The 16,169-nt window shown below is 50.8% G+C and overlaps 1 protein-coding gene across 1 annotated transcript in view; it reads left to right on the forward strand.

Moving 5' to 3' along the window:
- PLXNA2 (plexin A2) overlaps positions 1-16,169 on the forward strand; it is a 244,365-nt gene that overhangs the window by 175,194 nt on the left and 53,002 nt on the right. Inside the window, exons 13-17 of the mRNA XM_062605617.1 lie at positions 1,363-1,463; positions 5,872-5,995; positions 6,918-7,071; positions 7,938-8,034; positions 10,515-10,629. Of these exons, the coding sequence (XP_062461601.1) occupies positions 1,363-1,463; positions 5,872-5,995; positions 6,918-7,071; positions 7,938-8,034; positions 10,515-10,629 (591 nt within the window). The remainder of the gene's footprint in view (positions 1-1,362; positions 1,464-5,871; positions 5,996-6,917; positions 7,072-7,937; positions 8,035-10,514; positions 10,630-16,169) is intronic.

The following is a 16,169-nucleotide window of genomic DNA, read 5'->3' on the forward strand; positions in this document are numbered from 1 at the left end:
TTAGCATCCCTGAGCTGAGCCCTGTGCTTGTCCACAGACTTCATCCCAGCACCAAACCACCCCAGCCCTGCGCATCCACATGCGATTCTTGTTTTAGGAGAAGCTGTTGAGTAGGAAACAAGAAGAATAGCAGCCCTATTGGTGTCATCTCTAGAGAGGAACTGGATTCTCACTGTGTCAACAGCACTTGGCATGAAAGTGGCCATTGTTTGGCAAGACACTGCTCCTTTCACCCCGCGCACCCCAGCTGCTGGGAGCCGGGTGCTGTTTTGACGGACAGAGCGAGTGCAGTGCCCGCAGTTGGTTTAGTTTCAGCCAGTTGCAGTTGCTCCCAGGGCCTGAGGGGAGCAATAATTATTTACACTATTGGATAATAGGGATGGAAGTGGATTGAAGTGGGAATGGGTTAACGCAGGAGGGCAGCGTCAGAACAGGAGGTGCAATCATCCCATGCCCGCTGGAAGTGGCAAGGGATGGGTTGGAAAGGTTAAAGTGGCATTTCTTCACTGGAGTCAAGCAATGACCCATGGTTAAAGCTTGGTGTCATTTTGGAGCCTTTGGGGTTTTCTGTGTTGATAAATGGGTCAGGACCATGCTACACCTCAGCATCACACAGGGATGTTGTGGGGGTGTATGATTAAGTGCAAGAGGAGATTTGAAGCAGTAACCTGGGCTGGTGTTCCCTCATGGGCTTCCCTCTTTCTTCTGCTCTGGAATCTCTTGCCTGGGAGAGATAGGCAACCTGGAGGGAGTTTTGCCAGGGTCAGTGTGTGTGTGTGTGTGTGTGTGTGTGTTCCAAACAAGCATAAGTCCATGCTGGTGCTGGAAGGGCTCAGGGTGGCCAAGGAGGAGCAAGTCATGAGCTGAATAAGCTTCCAACTTGCGATATCCCAAGGGATTTTGTTCCCTGCCAGCTTTCCTCCCTGAGGCAGCTTCCCCGTGGCACGTGTGAGACAGCAGGCTGTAAATCAGGGAGGAGAGGACGCAGCTTCCATTACGGGAGCATCTCTGGGCAGGGAGGTCGGGAGGGCTCCTGGTGAGCGGGCGCCAGGAGGGAGCTGGGCTCTGTGATTAACAGCACCCAAGGGATGCAGTGACTCCATGGCTCCAACCCCAGTGCTTCCTGCTCTTGGCTGAATTCTGCATGGATGTTGGAACAAATTGGTTGAAGTTTGTGAAACACTGTTGTGTTACTTAGAGAATCACAGAATGGTTTGGGTTGGAAGGGACCTTAAGGCTCACCTAGTTCCTTCCTAGGGACACCTTCCAGTAGACCAGGTTGCTCAAAGCCCCGTCCAGCCTGGTCTGTAAAGCCAAAAGAAGGAGAAGGAGCCCTGAGCTGTGTGGTTGCTTCCTTTGCAGGTGTCCCGGGTGCCTGTGGAGTCCTGTGAGCAGTACACGACCTGTGGGGAATGCCTGAGCTCCGGAGACCCGCACTGCGGCTGGTGCACGCTCCACCACATGTAAGTCCAGCCTTGTCCAGGTCATTTGAGCTGCTGGTGGTGATGGGAAGAGCAGCTTTCAAAGCCACCAGGCACCTCCCACTCAGTGTTAGGCTGAAGTTCCTTAAATCCATTTTTCCCTTCCCCGGCCATTCCCTGTGTTGCAGCGTGAATGCCATTGAATGCCCTGAGCTGCTGTGAAAGAGGTAAAGGAAACCAAATTCCTGCTTCAGGAGTGGAGAGGGTGCTGTGCATGCAATGGGAAAGCAGAGTTTATATTCATGGGAGTGAAGACCCTCTGTTTCACCCACTTCTCTTGCCCAAGCAAGTCCCTCCCAGTGGAGAGGGAATTAGTAAAGGCAATAGTTGGCTTGAGTATACGAGTAGGACTGTGGTTTGGGACAGGTTGCTGCACTGGAACAGAGCAGAGCACCCAAGTCCTGTTAAGTCTATCAGGAAGAGGTGGTTGTATTGTGCAAGGAAGGGTCAGGGGGTCTGTGCTCCAGCTGTTCCCAATGGGGCAGAGGCGGCAGCGCAGGGCTGGGAGCTGGCAGCCCCTCACACATCAACAGGCACAAAGGGCTAAGGGTTGGTTTGGTTGTTTTTATTTCGGGGGAGCTCCAGGAAATGCTCTCTGCATTCAGGAGGTGTCTATGTCCTTCCTTTCTCTCCCCTGCCATAATACCCATCACTTCCTAAGGCGGAAGGGGGACCAGCGGGCAGAGGGAGATTGAGAGAGGAAGGGAAAGCCTCGAGGAGAGGAATAGAAATCCCTCCGGCCGCATGCCAGCTTGCAGAGCAGCCCCGTTAAATGCATGGAAATCGGTGGAGGCAGAGTTCAGGGCCCCCACAGCAGCACTTGGCCACTTGCCTGAGGAGCAGGTGCTGGAGGGGGGAGCAGGGAATGACAGGCTCCTCCGCAAATCCGGCCTGGATTTGGGACCTGTGGGCTTTGGGCTGCAAACTGGCTCCCTGTGGCTTTGCTCGGTTTGCAAATAGTAGTGGCCATGCTCCGGGAGATGCAGGAGAGCCTTGGCAGCGTTACTCTTTAGCTTTTCCCCTTTCCGACGAGCCTGTCCAGCCCCACAGCAAAGCCACCATACCTGTAGTCATGTCCAAAAGCTTTGTTGTGACAGCGGCTTTGTCAGAAGGAAGTGATTTCCAGTCCTGCTGGTTCCCACCCCTTTGGCTCTTCCCTCGGGGTAGCCATCCCATGTGCCTTTCCAGCGGTTGGCACAGCTGTGCAGTAGGAGGGGATGGCTGCATTGGTACCTGTGGGTCTTTGGAGTCGCGCCTCAGCCTCCTGCAGCAGCTCCTCTGCAAGGATCACTGAGTGCTTGCCTAATGCTAATGAACTGAATCTTCATGAACCACCTGGGAAGCAGGTAAAGGTTGTTATCTTCATTTTGCAGACAGAAAACCCTCAATGTCAAGAGGAGAGAAGAGTGTCATTTCCTCTGCCCTTTTGGCCATGACATTTCAGCACTAACCTATTCCCAACAAGGGTTTCTTCCCTGATGGTATTTCTCAACCCTCCCTTCAAGCATCTGCACTTCCCTGGCCTGCTTGGAGCAAGGATCATCTCTTAGCTTTGGTCTTAAGCTGTAAATAATTGAGTTTCTCTTGCTGTTCCTGAAGCCTCTGTCATAGTTTGTTTGGAGGCCCCAGGCGCTGGAGTGTTTGTATTGAATTTGTCATCTCTCTTCTCTTAATTCTTCCGTGTCCCTGCTGCCAGATGGACCAGCTGCTCAGTGGAAGGGTTGTGGGTCAGGGTGTATGACGCTCGTGCTGTGGTTTCTGAGGGCTGGTAAAAGGGTGAGGGGCAGAACAGGAGATGATTTTATCCTTAAAAGAGCAAGAGGGTGCCTGGTAAACACCAGCACATGTGGGCATGGTAAAACCAGCACTGTGACACCTGGGGACTGAAATCCAGATGCTTCTTCCCACTGCTTGTTGTGGGGTTTTGCTACTTGGGCTGGGGGTACCCAAGTAGAAGCTTGGGGTGTCCATCCAAGAGCTGCATCCTGCTGAGGAGCAGAGCAGGGCAGGACAGCCCATAAGGCAGCTCCTCTTGGGCACTTGGCATCCACATTTGCACTTGCCAGAGGCTTAGCTGGGAGCATGGATGTGCAGGTACTGAGCTAGCAGGGAGCCAGGAAAGAAATCAGAGTTTTCAGTGACGTGTTGGATGTCTGAACACAGATGGATGTGAGATAGATGGCCAGACCACTGCCCCATCCCATCAGGAAGTGTGTCCTGCCTTCCACACCACCAGACAGAGAGGAATGATAAAGGAAAAGTCAAAGGGTCTGAGTTGTCCTGGTGTAAGCTTTCATTATCTGATATTGCATCAAGCTTTGTTAGTGTGCTCTTTGTGTAGTATTATTTCTTAGGGGCCTGAGTCAGGGCTTAAGGCTCTGGTGCACAGAGGGGTGCTTGCACATACATGTGCATGCTTAGAGTTCAAGGGTGTTTATGAATGGGCTATCTGGGTGCAGGACATTTGAGAAGGTGCTAAAACATAGCACCTTAGAATCATAGACTGAAACAGGTTGGAAAAGGCCTTGAAGATCATCAAATCCAACCTTTACCCCAGGGCTGCCAAGGCCACCACTAACCCATGGCACTAAGCAGGCAGGGAAAGGTGCTTGTCCTCCTGCAGAGCTGCAGTGCCAATGCTGAGCAGCCCAGTGTCCCTGCCCAGTGCCTCCACAGTGTCCTTCCAGCCAGGGGCTTGCTGCCATCCCAGCTCATCCTCTACATGTGAGAGCAGGATCCTTTGCTCCTCTTCTACAAACAGTGTTCTTTGGGAGCAAGCAGAGGCCTCAAGAAGATCGTTGAAGAGTTGCTTCAGCCCAGTGGGATTTGGAACCTGCAGGACTTCCATGTGCCGCTCTCTGCAAGTGTGTTATTGTCTACAGACCCATTTATCTCTGTTAGGGCTGTTGCCATAAATAGTACGATAAAAAAGAGCCATTCCAGCAAGTCAGTGAGATAAAGGCTCCAGTCAAGAGCTCGCTTTAAAGCTATCTTACAGATTCGCTTAAACCTCAATAATTCTCCCTTTGGCAGCGTTCATATTTAGCTCCATTATGCTCCAAAAAGAAAAGGTACAAGGCGAGAGGGTGGGAACAGCAGGGATCGCATGGGTACCTTGGAATGGGAAAGGGTAAGGCCCACTTTCCATAGTCAAAATCGGAAAGCCTCCTGGGGAAGGTGATGGTCCAGTGTTGCAGAGTGGGAAGCACTGGTTTTGCCAAGCACTTGTAAGCTGGCCAAAGCTGGATGTGCCTGGCAAACTCAGCCTCTGGGTAGACGCAGCATGTTCCTGCTGATGTGTGTGTCTGGGAACAGCCGAGCTGCTCACCAGGGATCCAGGAAAAGCAGGAGTTTGACAGCAGCACCTCCTTCATTCATGTAACACGTACACAGAAGTAACTGTCAGAAGGGAACTTGCTGGCGGCCTGTGGCTGGTGACAGCATCTCGGTCCTCTGAGCTTTGTGCCACCATCCGAAATAGGATCCAAGATGAGCAAGGAGTGAAAAGTGATGAAGTGTGCTGAAAGCTTATTGAGGCCATTCATACCAAAAGGCCAGTATGTCATCTGTGCCCAGGGAGGGTGGTGGGATAAAAGGATTTTCCCAAAATGACATAAAACAGAAAATCAAGGAGGGATGCCAGTGCTGCGCTGCAGCCTCTGTTACCTGCTTGGAAACACTGATTCTTCCATGGTTTTCTGGTGGTGGCTCCTCTGTCTGCTTTGAAGCAGCTTAATTTCACTCCATCCTAAGGACACCCCCTATAAAAAAAAGGGATATTGAGCCATCCTGGAGCACAGGGCATGCTGGGGCAGTCCTGGTCACCGTGCCATGCTCGGAAGCTTGCATTCCTGATGGGACAGAGCTGGGAAGGTGTGAAAACCAGCCAAAGCCCAGCCAGCAGCTGCCAGAAGGTCCCACTCCTGGCCCCGCCACACTCCTCAGCTCCAGGAGGTGATTAGTGAATGATGTGGTTTTGTTTTAATTGGAATGGGGGCATCATCTTGTGACTGCCTTTTATTGCTTTATGGTCTATTTTCTGTGTAGGTGATGAATTTATGGCTTTCAAGGGCAGCAAGCAGTGGCAGGATGCCTGGCTCACCCTGCACCACTGACACATGGGATTCAGCAGCTCTGGATTGCATTCCAGTGCTGGCAGGACTGGGAATAGCTCATGAGATCCTTGTGGTCTCTCTTCCCTCTGATCACAGTCTGTTTTCCAGCACCCCTTGATCCTAACCTGATTCCTGGTCCCGGTACAGAGCAACACCCCGGTCATGCTGATACCCCCCTTCCCCTGGCTCTGCCCTCCCTTTGGGCTCGTCTCAGCTGTAGCACCTCGTGCTGTTTGACCTCTTCCAGTGCTCTGATGTGTGCTCCTGTGTGGCAGGTGCTCCCCGAGGGATAGCTGCGAGCGAGCAGACGAGCCGTACCGATTTGCAGGCAGCATCAGCCAGTGCATGACCATCACCGTGCAGCCCAGCAGCATCTCTGTCTCCGAGCACAGCCTCCCGGTAAGTGCTACTGGCCAGGGGTAGACTTGTTGGGGAGAGGTTCATAATGAGCAGCCCATTCTGCTTCCCATTGGCACAAATGTTTTCTCATGAAGTCAGGCTCGCAGAGGGGCTGTGAGGGGAGAAAGGGGTCACCCGAGCCAGGGAAGAAACAAATTCCCCTTCCCCTTAGGCCTCAGCTCACATTTCTCTTGGTCTGGTTTCATGAGCTGTTGAAAGGAAAGGCTTTGTTTCCCCCAAAGCTCATCTGTGAGCTGTGCTCAGGCCTGGCTCAATGAAGCATCCCAGCTGTTGCTCTCAGAGCCTCCCAGCACCCCCTGGCAGCTGGTCCTGCTGCAGCCCCTGCCTGCTCCCCGCCGGCACTCAGTGATGGATGGTGTGGGGCTCTGGGAGGCCACTCAGCCCTTCCCACATGGGTTTTTCATGGCCACTGTCCCCAGTCATGATGGGATCAGTGGGGACTTGCTTCTGATGGCCACACGAGCCTCAGGCAGGGCTGGATCTCCTGTGCATGCAGGAGGCTGTTGTGGGGCAGTCACTGCTCTCTCATGCATGAGAGGGCAACGTGCTGCTGCTGCTGTCACATGTTTCTGACACGGGTGTGAGGGTGGCAGTGTTTCTGTAGAGCAACCAGGGGGACAGAAGCCTGCATTTGCCACCTCTCCTGAACCGCAGACCCCCCAGGCTCAGCAAGGTGGGTTTGTAGCAGTAAAGAACCTTCATCCTTGGCTGGCTTCCACCTCTGCTTCCCATGAAGGCCAGCTGGCCAGCTCCTGTGGGTGGATGGGTCATGTAGGGGGATCAGTACTGAATGCGGAAGCAGCAGATGCTGAAAATACAAAGGCAACTGGGGCAGCTCTGCCTGCTAACAGGTTCCTGGCTGTGTTTTGTCTCCTGCTGCTGCTCCGCTCCCTGCCTGCAGCTCAGCCTGCTCGTGAGTGATGCTCCGGACCTGTCAGCTGGGGTCACCTGCCTCTTTGGAAACCTGACAGAGGTGGAAGGGCAGGTTTCGGGCAGCCGAGTGGTGTGTGTTTCACCAGCAGCAAAAGATGTTCCTGCCATACCCGTGGAGCAAGGTAAGTCACTGACTTCTGGACAGTAACACAACGGCTGAGCCACAGCCTTGCCTCTCGGGGTGGATCTGGAGTATGGGAGCCCTCCCCTGGGCCTGGCTCAGCACCCACGAGTAGGTGGATGTAGTTTCTATTTTCCGGTCCCGATCTTTGGGTTGTTTCTTCATTAATGTCACTGCTGTCAGATTCTCTCTTCCCATAACCAAAATGCTACTTGCTTAAAACTCATTTTCTCCTTGGCATCCTTCCATGTGTCAACTGTATTTCCCTGCTGGTATCTTTGTGTTTCAAGGGATTATATGGAGCCGGAGACTTGGTGAACACTGGCGCTGAGAGCTGCCATGGTAGTAGTGCTAGCGCAGACTTACAGCAGCTCCAGAAGAGCAGTCTGCTCTTAATTAACTCAGTGCTAAGAGCTTCGCTAACGCCCTCATTTCCAGCATTGTCTCTTATTCAAGTCTTAGGCTGCTTCTCAGTGGTTTCATACTGGAGACAGAATCCTTTAGGGAACAGGCTGAGATTCCAAAATCATTTTGACCAGGACCCAGTGCAGTGCTTAGACCCTGTCTCTCCAATGCATTTTGCCATCAAGCCTGATTGAGTTTGGAGGCATTGCTGGAGACAGCCAGGCAGGCACCATGGGATGCTCGAGGGCAGGATCTGAGGGGGATGCTCAGCCCCCAGCCTGGGGAACTGCTGCAGACTCACCATGGGGGGAGCAGGGAGATGGAAGCTACCTGACTTGCACCTTCTACCCCAGGAGCGGATGGCTGAGCACACTGACAGGTGGGGAGTGGGTGCCTCTGTGTCTGCTGTTGCTTCCCTCCTTACTGCTGGCAGGACTGATGGGCTCTGGTTTGCATCCCCAGACTGGTTCGGCGTGGTGCTGCAGCTGAAGTCGCGGGAGACCGGGAGGATGTTTGTCAGCACGGAGTTCAAGTTCTACAACTGCAGTGCCCACCAGCTGTGAGTGCTCCCTTCCCATCCCTGAGCAGAGCCAAACACCCTCTGAATCAGAATCCCAGCCTGGTTTGGGTTGGAAGGGCCCTTAAAGCTCATCCAGCTCCAGCCCCTGCCACGGGCAGGGACCCCTTCCACTGGAGCAGCTTGCTCCAAGCCCCTGTGTCCAACCTGGCCTTGAGCACTGCCAGGGATGGGGCAGCCACAGCTTCTCTGGGCACCCTGTGCCAGCGCCTCAGCACCCTCACAGGGAAGAGCTTCTGCCTAAGAGCTCATCTCAGTCTGTGAAATGGATGCTGGGCTTTGGGATCAGCTGGCAGGGTTATTGCTCTACTTGGTTCATCCAGCAGACACGTGCATTTGAAGGGGAGCCCACCAGTGTCTGTCTTCTCTGAACTTCTCTGGGTGCTTGTGTTGCTTTCTGTGCCTTGGGAGGTGCAGGTGGAGCGAGCCTGAATAAACCTTAACCTGCTGGTGCCCCCAAGCTGCGCGATCCTGCAACTGTGAACTCGGATGCAGCTTTGCAGGCCCCTGGTGGAGGCAGAGCAGAGGGCGCTGAGATGGGCTGCAGGCAGCCAGAGGAGGCAGAGCCCTTCCACAGTGCGCTGCCCAGGAGAGCAGGGTGCTGGCTGCTGCGAGGATGCTCTAAAACACCAGCATCGGGCTGCTCCACGTGGGGCTCAGTGCTACTGAGCATCGTGGCAATGTATCCCCCATGAACACAGCATTCAGCTGCCTGGCCTTAAGAACAGCTTAAAAACCTGAAGTACTGAGCGGAGGTACCAGGATGAAAGGAGCCCTGTGAGTCCTTCGGTCCCCACATGGTGCCTCTCCATGTACCCATTACCCCAGTGATTCTGTTGTGCTCCCTCTTGTGCACAGCTCTGTCCTTGTGTCCTTGCTCCTCAGCTGGGCTCTCCAGCACCAACCTCTCCTGGCTGTGATCAATTGCAGTCCCTCCAGCAGTTCCTCTGCATCCTCGTGGGTTTGAATTTGTATGAGGGATGGCATCACGGAGACCCCTGTTTACACTTAGAGTTTGAATCAAGAAAGGCAATTTATCTTCCCTGGCCTGTCATTTGGCTTCATCTGACCATGCCTTTCCACCAGCTTGTATCTGGAGATAAAGTGCTAACGGGGTGGTAAATCTTGCAGCACTTGGATCATACCAGACTCGTTATCAGGGAGTTCAACAAGGGCAGGAGCCAGCCTGGCAGGAATAAATCACAGCATGCAAAATGGAGGAAGGAAAACAGGTCTCAGCCAGCGGAGAAGAGAGACCTATTGATCCTGAGACTTCATTGCAATGAAGGCCATGGGCCTGTGTGATCAGAGGTCCTCCTCCCCTGGCACCACTTGGGAAAGCTGGAGGCCAGGGTGGGGCAGGAGAGAGAAGTGCTATGGACTGAAATGGGTCAAACAAATGAGTAATTAAGAAAGCTTGCAGCACTGGATATCCTTCTCCAGATTTGCATGTGCATGATTAGAATAAGCTTCCTTAGCTATTAAGGTCACTAGGAATGCCTCAGAAGGAAAACACAATTGAGGTATTAAAACTCAAACGTGTCCTTGTGGCAGCAGCCTGTGAGAGGCATTGCCCAGCTGGCAACAGAGCCTGTGCCCTGAGCCCTGCTTTCCTCATGTTCCAGAGTTTTCTGCCTAAAGCCATACTCCTGCTTCCTTGCTGATGCTCATCTGCCTGCACTGATGCTGGGATCACTCCAGTGCATCCCTGCCCACTCCAGACAGCACAGTGATCTCTGGAGCTGCAGGTTACACCATGGAGCTGAATACCATAGGCACAGCTTATGCAGACTGTCACCAGAACAGTGCCACATGGCACAGAGGGTTGGCCTCAGAGACGGAGGAGGGGGTCACTGCAGGTATCAGCAGCTCTCATGGAGCATGTGTCTAAGGGGCAGCTGGTTAGTGTGGAATGAGCCCCCCCCAGGCAGTTCGCTGGCAGCTGGGGCCACCCCATGTCTGAAAAGGGTCTGTGTTCTTTCAGAAGCGTTTCATAGACAGTTAATTTCTCCCAACGTGAATCAAAAGTGTTCTATGAAAGCACTTGCTGGACTCACTGTGCTCCAAGGCCGAGCAGAGGTGTTACTGTTGACTTGAAGTGTTCCTGACTTGTAAAACAACTGATCCAGCTTTTCCTAGCCTTGCCTTGTTTTCCACTTTCCAGGAATTAAAAAAAAAAAACCCAAGTCTGGTGCCTGTGCAATATTGTGCCTTATCTGACACCAGTGCAATGACGTGTAATAAATCCCAGCCTCTGTTTTATTAGTGAATGAATTGCTTAAACTGTCTCTTGAGCATGTGTTTTCCCAAACCTGTCTGTTGGAACTAACTGTCCCTCCAAAGGAATTGCTTTCCCATGAAGGAGCCTGGGCTCCTGGCTGGGCCTGTCTCTTATCCTATAGCCCCCCCCCCCCCCCCCCCCAGGTGATAACCTCCTTTAAAACTCCTCTTTCTCCCCTCAGGTGCCTGTCTTGTGTGAACAGTGATTTCCGCTGCCACTGGTGCAAATACCGGAACCTCTGCACCCACGACCCCACCACGTGCTCCTTTCAGGAGGGTCGGATCAATGTCTCTGAGGTACTGGACCAGGGGTTTAGCCCTTTCTTCTTTGCTTTTCTATGGTGCAGGTGGCATAACCAGTGTAATGTGAAGTTCTTCGGCTTCCCATGGGTCAGGGCACCTCTCTTGGCTGGTATTGAAGGTGCAGATGTGGCCTTAAAGGAGCGTGGGAAGAAATGGTCAGTCAAGCTAAAGCGATGCGTCTTGGAACTCCTGATGGCAAGCAGCAAGTCAGATGCAGAGCTCTTGGTGGGACCCATTCAGTGGGTTGTGTTGGCAGGTCTGATATTTATGGCAGGAGCTTGACTGTGAACTGATTAAGAAGGGAATTACAGACGTGAACAGCCCCAGAGTTTGGAAAAGAGAACTGATGCAGGTTCCAGCACTGTGGAACACGAGCCATCTCTCTTAACAGTTAATAAAAGGTGCAGGGCTCAAGTCCAAAAATGCTTTTAATGGTTGGAAGGAGGTATAGCCCATTAAGAGCTCTGCCAGGTCTCCTGCATGTCCCGAGGCAGAGGGATCCATGGATGAAAGGAGTTTCTGATCAATTCCTGATCAAAGATTACCACTAACCCCTTGGTCTGAGGTTTCTGCACCCATTGTCTTGTCCAATTCCCACACCACTGCCTGCTTCAGGCTCACTAGAGACAGAGCAGATACAGCCCTCCGATGCTGGTAGCGTTCTGGTCTTCATCCTTACTGCCCCTCCACTAGCTTTGTAGTACCTGAAATGAGTGCAGGTCCTAAAGCACTGAGGAGGTAAAAAAAGGGTTTAAAAAGTGCTTTGAAAAATTTTGTGGTTTGGGAAGTGGGAAAGGCAGGAGTGAGGACATACATGAATCTTCGAAGAAAGGACAGTTAGGGTTAGCCAGCATCTGGACAAACCCTTATGAGTAACAGACACAGTGGAAAATGAGATTGGTCAATGGAGTAGCACACTGACCTGTTAAAAAAAAAGTGACTTTAGCTGCTGCTAAACCAGTAGTAAACTTGAAGCTTAACTTGGGGTCTTTGTGGTTAAAATGCTGCCAGAAGGTACATGGATACAAGGCAAGAAATGTTAGCGGACTGCATGTGCACAGACCTCAGTGAGAACCAAGGGATGGACAGCATAACAGGGAGCCTTGGTGGTGGCAAGGGGCAAGGACACTCCAGCAGCAGCCTCAGAGAGTTGTCAAATGCAGCAAAGGGAATGGATACCCAAGGGGAAGCATCCGTCCTGGGGACAAACCAAAAGCTTTCTCAGCCCAGTTCAAAGTCAAGCAACTTCCTTTCAGCACAACAAGAGAAAGCAAAACCCTTTGCTTCTCCTTCTCTTGAGTGATGTGCAGGTTTTTCTCCTTCACGCTCAAAGCATCGCTGTCTTCCCAGGCTTTACAGCTGTAGTTCTCAGTTCTCTAGGTCTTCAACCCCATGATCTCAGAAGTGTTTGAGAAGTCTCTGGTAAAGCAGGACAATCCCTTTAGCTCAGTTTTCCTCCTGGGAGCGCTCAGGGCTTGCCTGAGATCACACAGAGGAAGCGAGTGGAGGAGTTGGTGTCTCTGCCGGTTCCTGCTGGGATCACAGGACTGTTGCATCTCCAAAGCACTTCCTTTGTCATCTTCATCTTGTAGAGGTTGTTTCTTACCAGGGATGTTATGTGCTATCTCATGTGCTATCACACCTTCCCAGTGATACCTTTTGATAAGGGCTGATGATTAATGATACAGATGCTCCACTGTTCATCGTGACTTCTCCAGACCTCTGAACACACAGGCAAAACCAGCCACCAAAAGCCAATTTGCTTGCTTATTTAAAGCACACACAGTGCGGTGCTAATGCCTTTATTACAGGCATTTCACTCCAGCTAGCACAGGACATGAAGTAAATGCTTCCTAAAGAGTTTCCTCTCTGAAAACAATTCACGTCACAGTGTTTTCACTGTGGCATGGCCTGATGTGTTAGCAAAAGATTTGTGCTTACCAGCATCGCTCCCTTCGTAGCAGAAGGTTGGGTTTGGAGCCAGAGCATGGTGATAACCATGGCAGTGCCTCCACCATGGAGCGAGCAGCACCAGCATGTGCTGCCCTACTTTCAGTCCCATGTGCCTCCCTCATGTAAGATTTACACGTTCACACGGGGGTGGAAGTTTTCTTGTGCCTTTAATTTAACAGAAAATACCTTGAATATTCCCTCTTACTCCTGGCCCATCAGAATCTGTGTCCCAGTGGGATTTGATGCGTAACAAACTCCCTTTGAAGCTCCTATCTTGAGGAGGGAAAATTGCTCAAAGCCTCAGCTGCTTTACAAGGCGATAAGGGAAAGAAGGCCCTTCTTCATGAGCTGTACACTTGCTCCTTGCCATCTTCTGGTTGTACTGACCGAGGTAAAGCATAGAATCACAGGCTGGATTTGGAGTCACGTGTAGATAAATACAGGACCCTTCAGAGCCTTTAAAGCAGAGATGTCTTCAGGGCAGAGCTGGTTCTTAACATCCTCCAGCTGGTGGGAAGTGTCTGACATGGGGTAAATGCAGCTCTTTTGAGGCCTCTGTTTTCAGGTGGTCAGTTAATAAGTAGATAAGCAGCTCAGCCTTTCCTTAGCCTGAGGCTTCATTTCTCCACAAGGATGCCTGCTTGGACATTACTGTCCAAAGAGCAGTGGGAAGGCAAAGGGGCTGGCTTGCACCCACAGAAGCAGAGTCTCTTTAAGAAGAGGTCTGTGGGTGTGTAGCACTGCCTGTTTCACTTCACAGAGCTTTGGATCAGGCCTGTGATAGTGATGTTTTAATGTGTCTGAGGTGCCTGGGTTAATGTGTGTGAGGCTAAAATGTCTCTTTTAAAATGTATAAAAGAGGAATGTAGATATATAAACATCCTTACAGCCCATCCTAGTGGAGCCCAGAACCATGTGCATCCTGTTAGTTACCCTGAATGTGGGATCCTGTCCCTCTTTCATGTCCAGTGAGTGCAGACTCCTTTAAATTCTCAATCCTTTCAGAGCAACACCTTGGCCTCTGGCTGTGCCCTTAGATGCCAAGAGCTGCTTGATGTGCCTTTAAACCAAAATCAAACCTTCTTTATACCTGTTTTCCTAATCCACATTGTTGAATATCTAAATGGGAACTGTGGTAATTAAGAGACAACTCGGAGCCGCATCCAAGTCCACCAGAGTCAGCAGCTGACTTTGCTGGGTCGCACCTAACTTCTGGAGGGATGTGATTGTCTGACAAAGTACCATATAGTACCAATGGTAACAAAAACATCACAGTACTTCATCCATGAATGGGTTACAACACGTGTACAGCACAGAGCTCAGGACAGAAGGGCACTGGGTAGGAGCTGCCTTTCTTTTCATGTCTGGTTTCTAAGGAGCAAGGTCTACTCTCCTTTCCAGTAGCATAAATGAAGAATAATGTGTTTCCCTGAGTGACAGGGTCTGTAATTTGCATCACTGGGAGCACAGCTGGGAGCCAGAGGTTTACATTCATGTGCCAGATTCATTTATGTTTATAACTTTCAAGTATGTGTAGCAAGTTAACATATGTGGAGAGCTGGGTTTTTGAAGATGAAAAGTATGAAAACAGTATATTTTCTTCTATTTGGGCTAAATCCCATTTCTAGGCATTTTTTATTCAAATAAGAACAACATTTGACCTACTAAAACTGCTCTGCTTTAAATACAAATACTAACCATGGGTGCTGTGTCCTACTCCCGAGCCATGCGTATTGAGGGGGGCTTTAAGATATTTATAGACCTGGGAATCTTTGAGGCTAAAACGTGTTGAAGAAGCATAAAATGCCTTTGTAAATGGTGTGCAGTGATACTTCATAGGCAGAGTCTGTGCCACTCCTGCGTCAGACTCTTGTCTTTCTCCAGCAGATTTGTGTTTATTCTGGTGCACAGAAGTCAAGCAGGATAATGAGAGGATTCAGGATGTGTTTGTTTAGCAAGAGGAGGCGGTAATGGCCTTTCTAACTCACTGCAGGCTTTGCTTCTCATGAATTAAAAAACAAAGTAAACTGATCAGGGAACAAATTGCATATTCTGGCTGCAGTATCCCTCTTTTTCTGTATTTTCTGGATGCTCAGCTCTTCCTGGTGCAGGGAAGTGCAGAATGAAGCTCTACAAACAGGAGCTGCCTCCCTGGTGCTTCCCAGCACTGTGCACTCCATGTATGCCTCTTCTTCACCAGAATCCCAGTGTAAGATTTTTTTTCCCACTGAAAAACAAACAGAAAAGTATCTGTTATGTCCTACGCACCTCTGATGATGGCAGAGCAATTTTTGCTACCAGCATTTTAGCTCTAGAGAGCAGATTTCAAATGTAAGTCCTCTCCCTTGTCTCTAAAGAAAGAAGCATTTCTTTAGCAGTCGGCTCACGAATGGCAGTGGCCAGGAAGGATAATGGTCCATAACATATTCATTATTTTCAGGACTGTGCACTGAGGTTCTCCCACTAGTGGTGAGACTGAAGGTTTTTTGTTTCCAATCATGATGTGATAAAAGATTCTGGGGCTGCAGGTTGTCTTTATGCCTTTTCTCCCAAAGATGGGCTTTGCACAGGGCTGGGGGCCAATCTGTCTCCTGTTGGTCCTGGATATGACTTTGAGGTTAAATGCAAACCCTTAAATGCAGCCGGATCTCAAGCAGGAGGAGGTACAGGTGTGTGGTGCATCCTAGAATGTACATGCAAAGTCCGCTCAGGATGGATGGAAGCCTCCATGAATCCTAGGAGTTTGCTGGTTGGTGGTGCAAAGGCTGAGCTGAGGGTTAGATCCATGATAAGCAGGGTCTGCAGGAGCCTCTGAGCCAAGCAGCACGGTGGCAGTCCCTTCCAGCCTGTAAACCTGCTCCAGTGCAAAAAAAGGGCTTTTTTTCCCCTTCCCAGCATAGCTGCTTTCTGGACATTGGAGTTTAAACTTGCTCTTGGCTGTTAATCCGTGAAAGTCCCTGTTAGGAATAAAATCAAAAATATAGAAGGCAAAGTGCCACTAAAAGGGTTTATGAGGCAGCGGTTCCAGCTCCTGCCTTCTCCAAACTGGAGTAGCATCTGGTTCTCATTTAGTACTTGCCTGAGCCAGTAGTGAAACAGCATCCCATCGGCCTGGCTGGGAGCTGGGAAGGGAACGTGGCTTGGCGTGTGTCACGGTCGTTAGTGGGAAGCGGGGATTTTCTCCCTGGATAGGCAGTCCTGGTGGGAGCCCGGGGAGGATGGTGATGGCTCTCTTTGTGTTGGCATCTGGGTGATTGACTTGAATCGCTTGGCAGGGTGGCAAGGGCCTTGGGATGCCAGTGTGGGATTTGGGAGAGGGAAGGGAGATGTCAGTCCATTTTTATACTTCAGTTTGGGATTAATCCTTCAGTGTCAGATGCTTACAGGTACTTAGGTACCTAGTTCCATTAGATCAAAGCAAATTAGAGCTAAACCATATGTAAATACTTCTGATGGTCAGAGCCTTTGTTCTCTGTGTGCTGCAGTTCTGGGTATGTAAATTGAGAAAAACCTGTATCTTCTGGTGTGTTATGAAGAGATAATGTTGAGGATATTGAGATCTCATGGGAGGAATGTTGTAC

The sequence above is a fragment of the Pezoporus occidentalis genome, unplaced genomic scaffold (assembly GCF_034315485.1).
Source record: "Pezoporus occidentalis ecotype Australia unplaced genomic scaffold, CSIRO_AGI_Poc_V1 ctg92, whole genome shotgun sequence".
Classification (NCBI taxonomy): domain Eukaryota; kingdom Metazoa; phylum Chordata; class Aves; order Psittaciformes; family Psittacidae; genus Pezoporus; species Pezoporus occidentalis.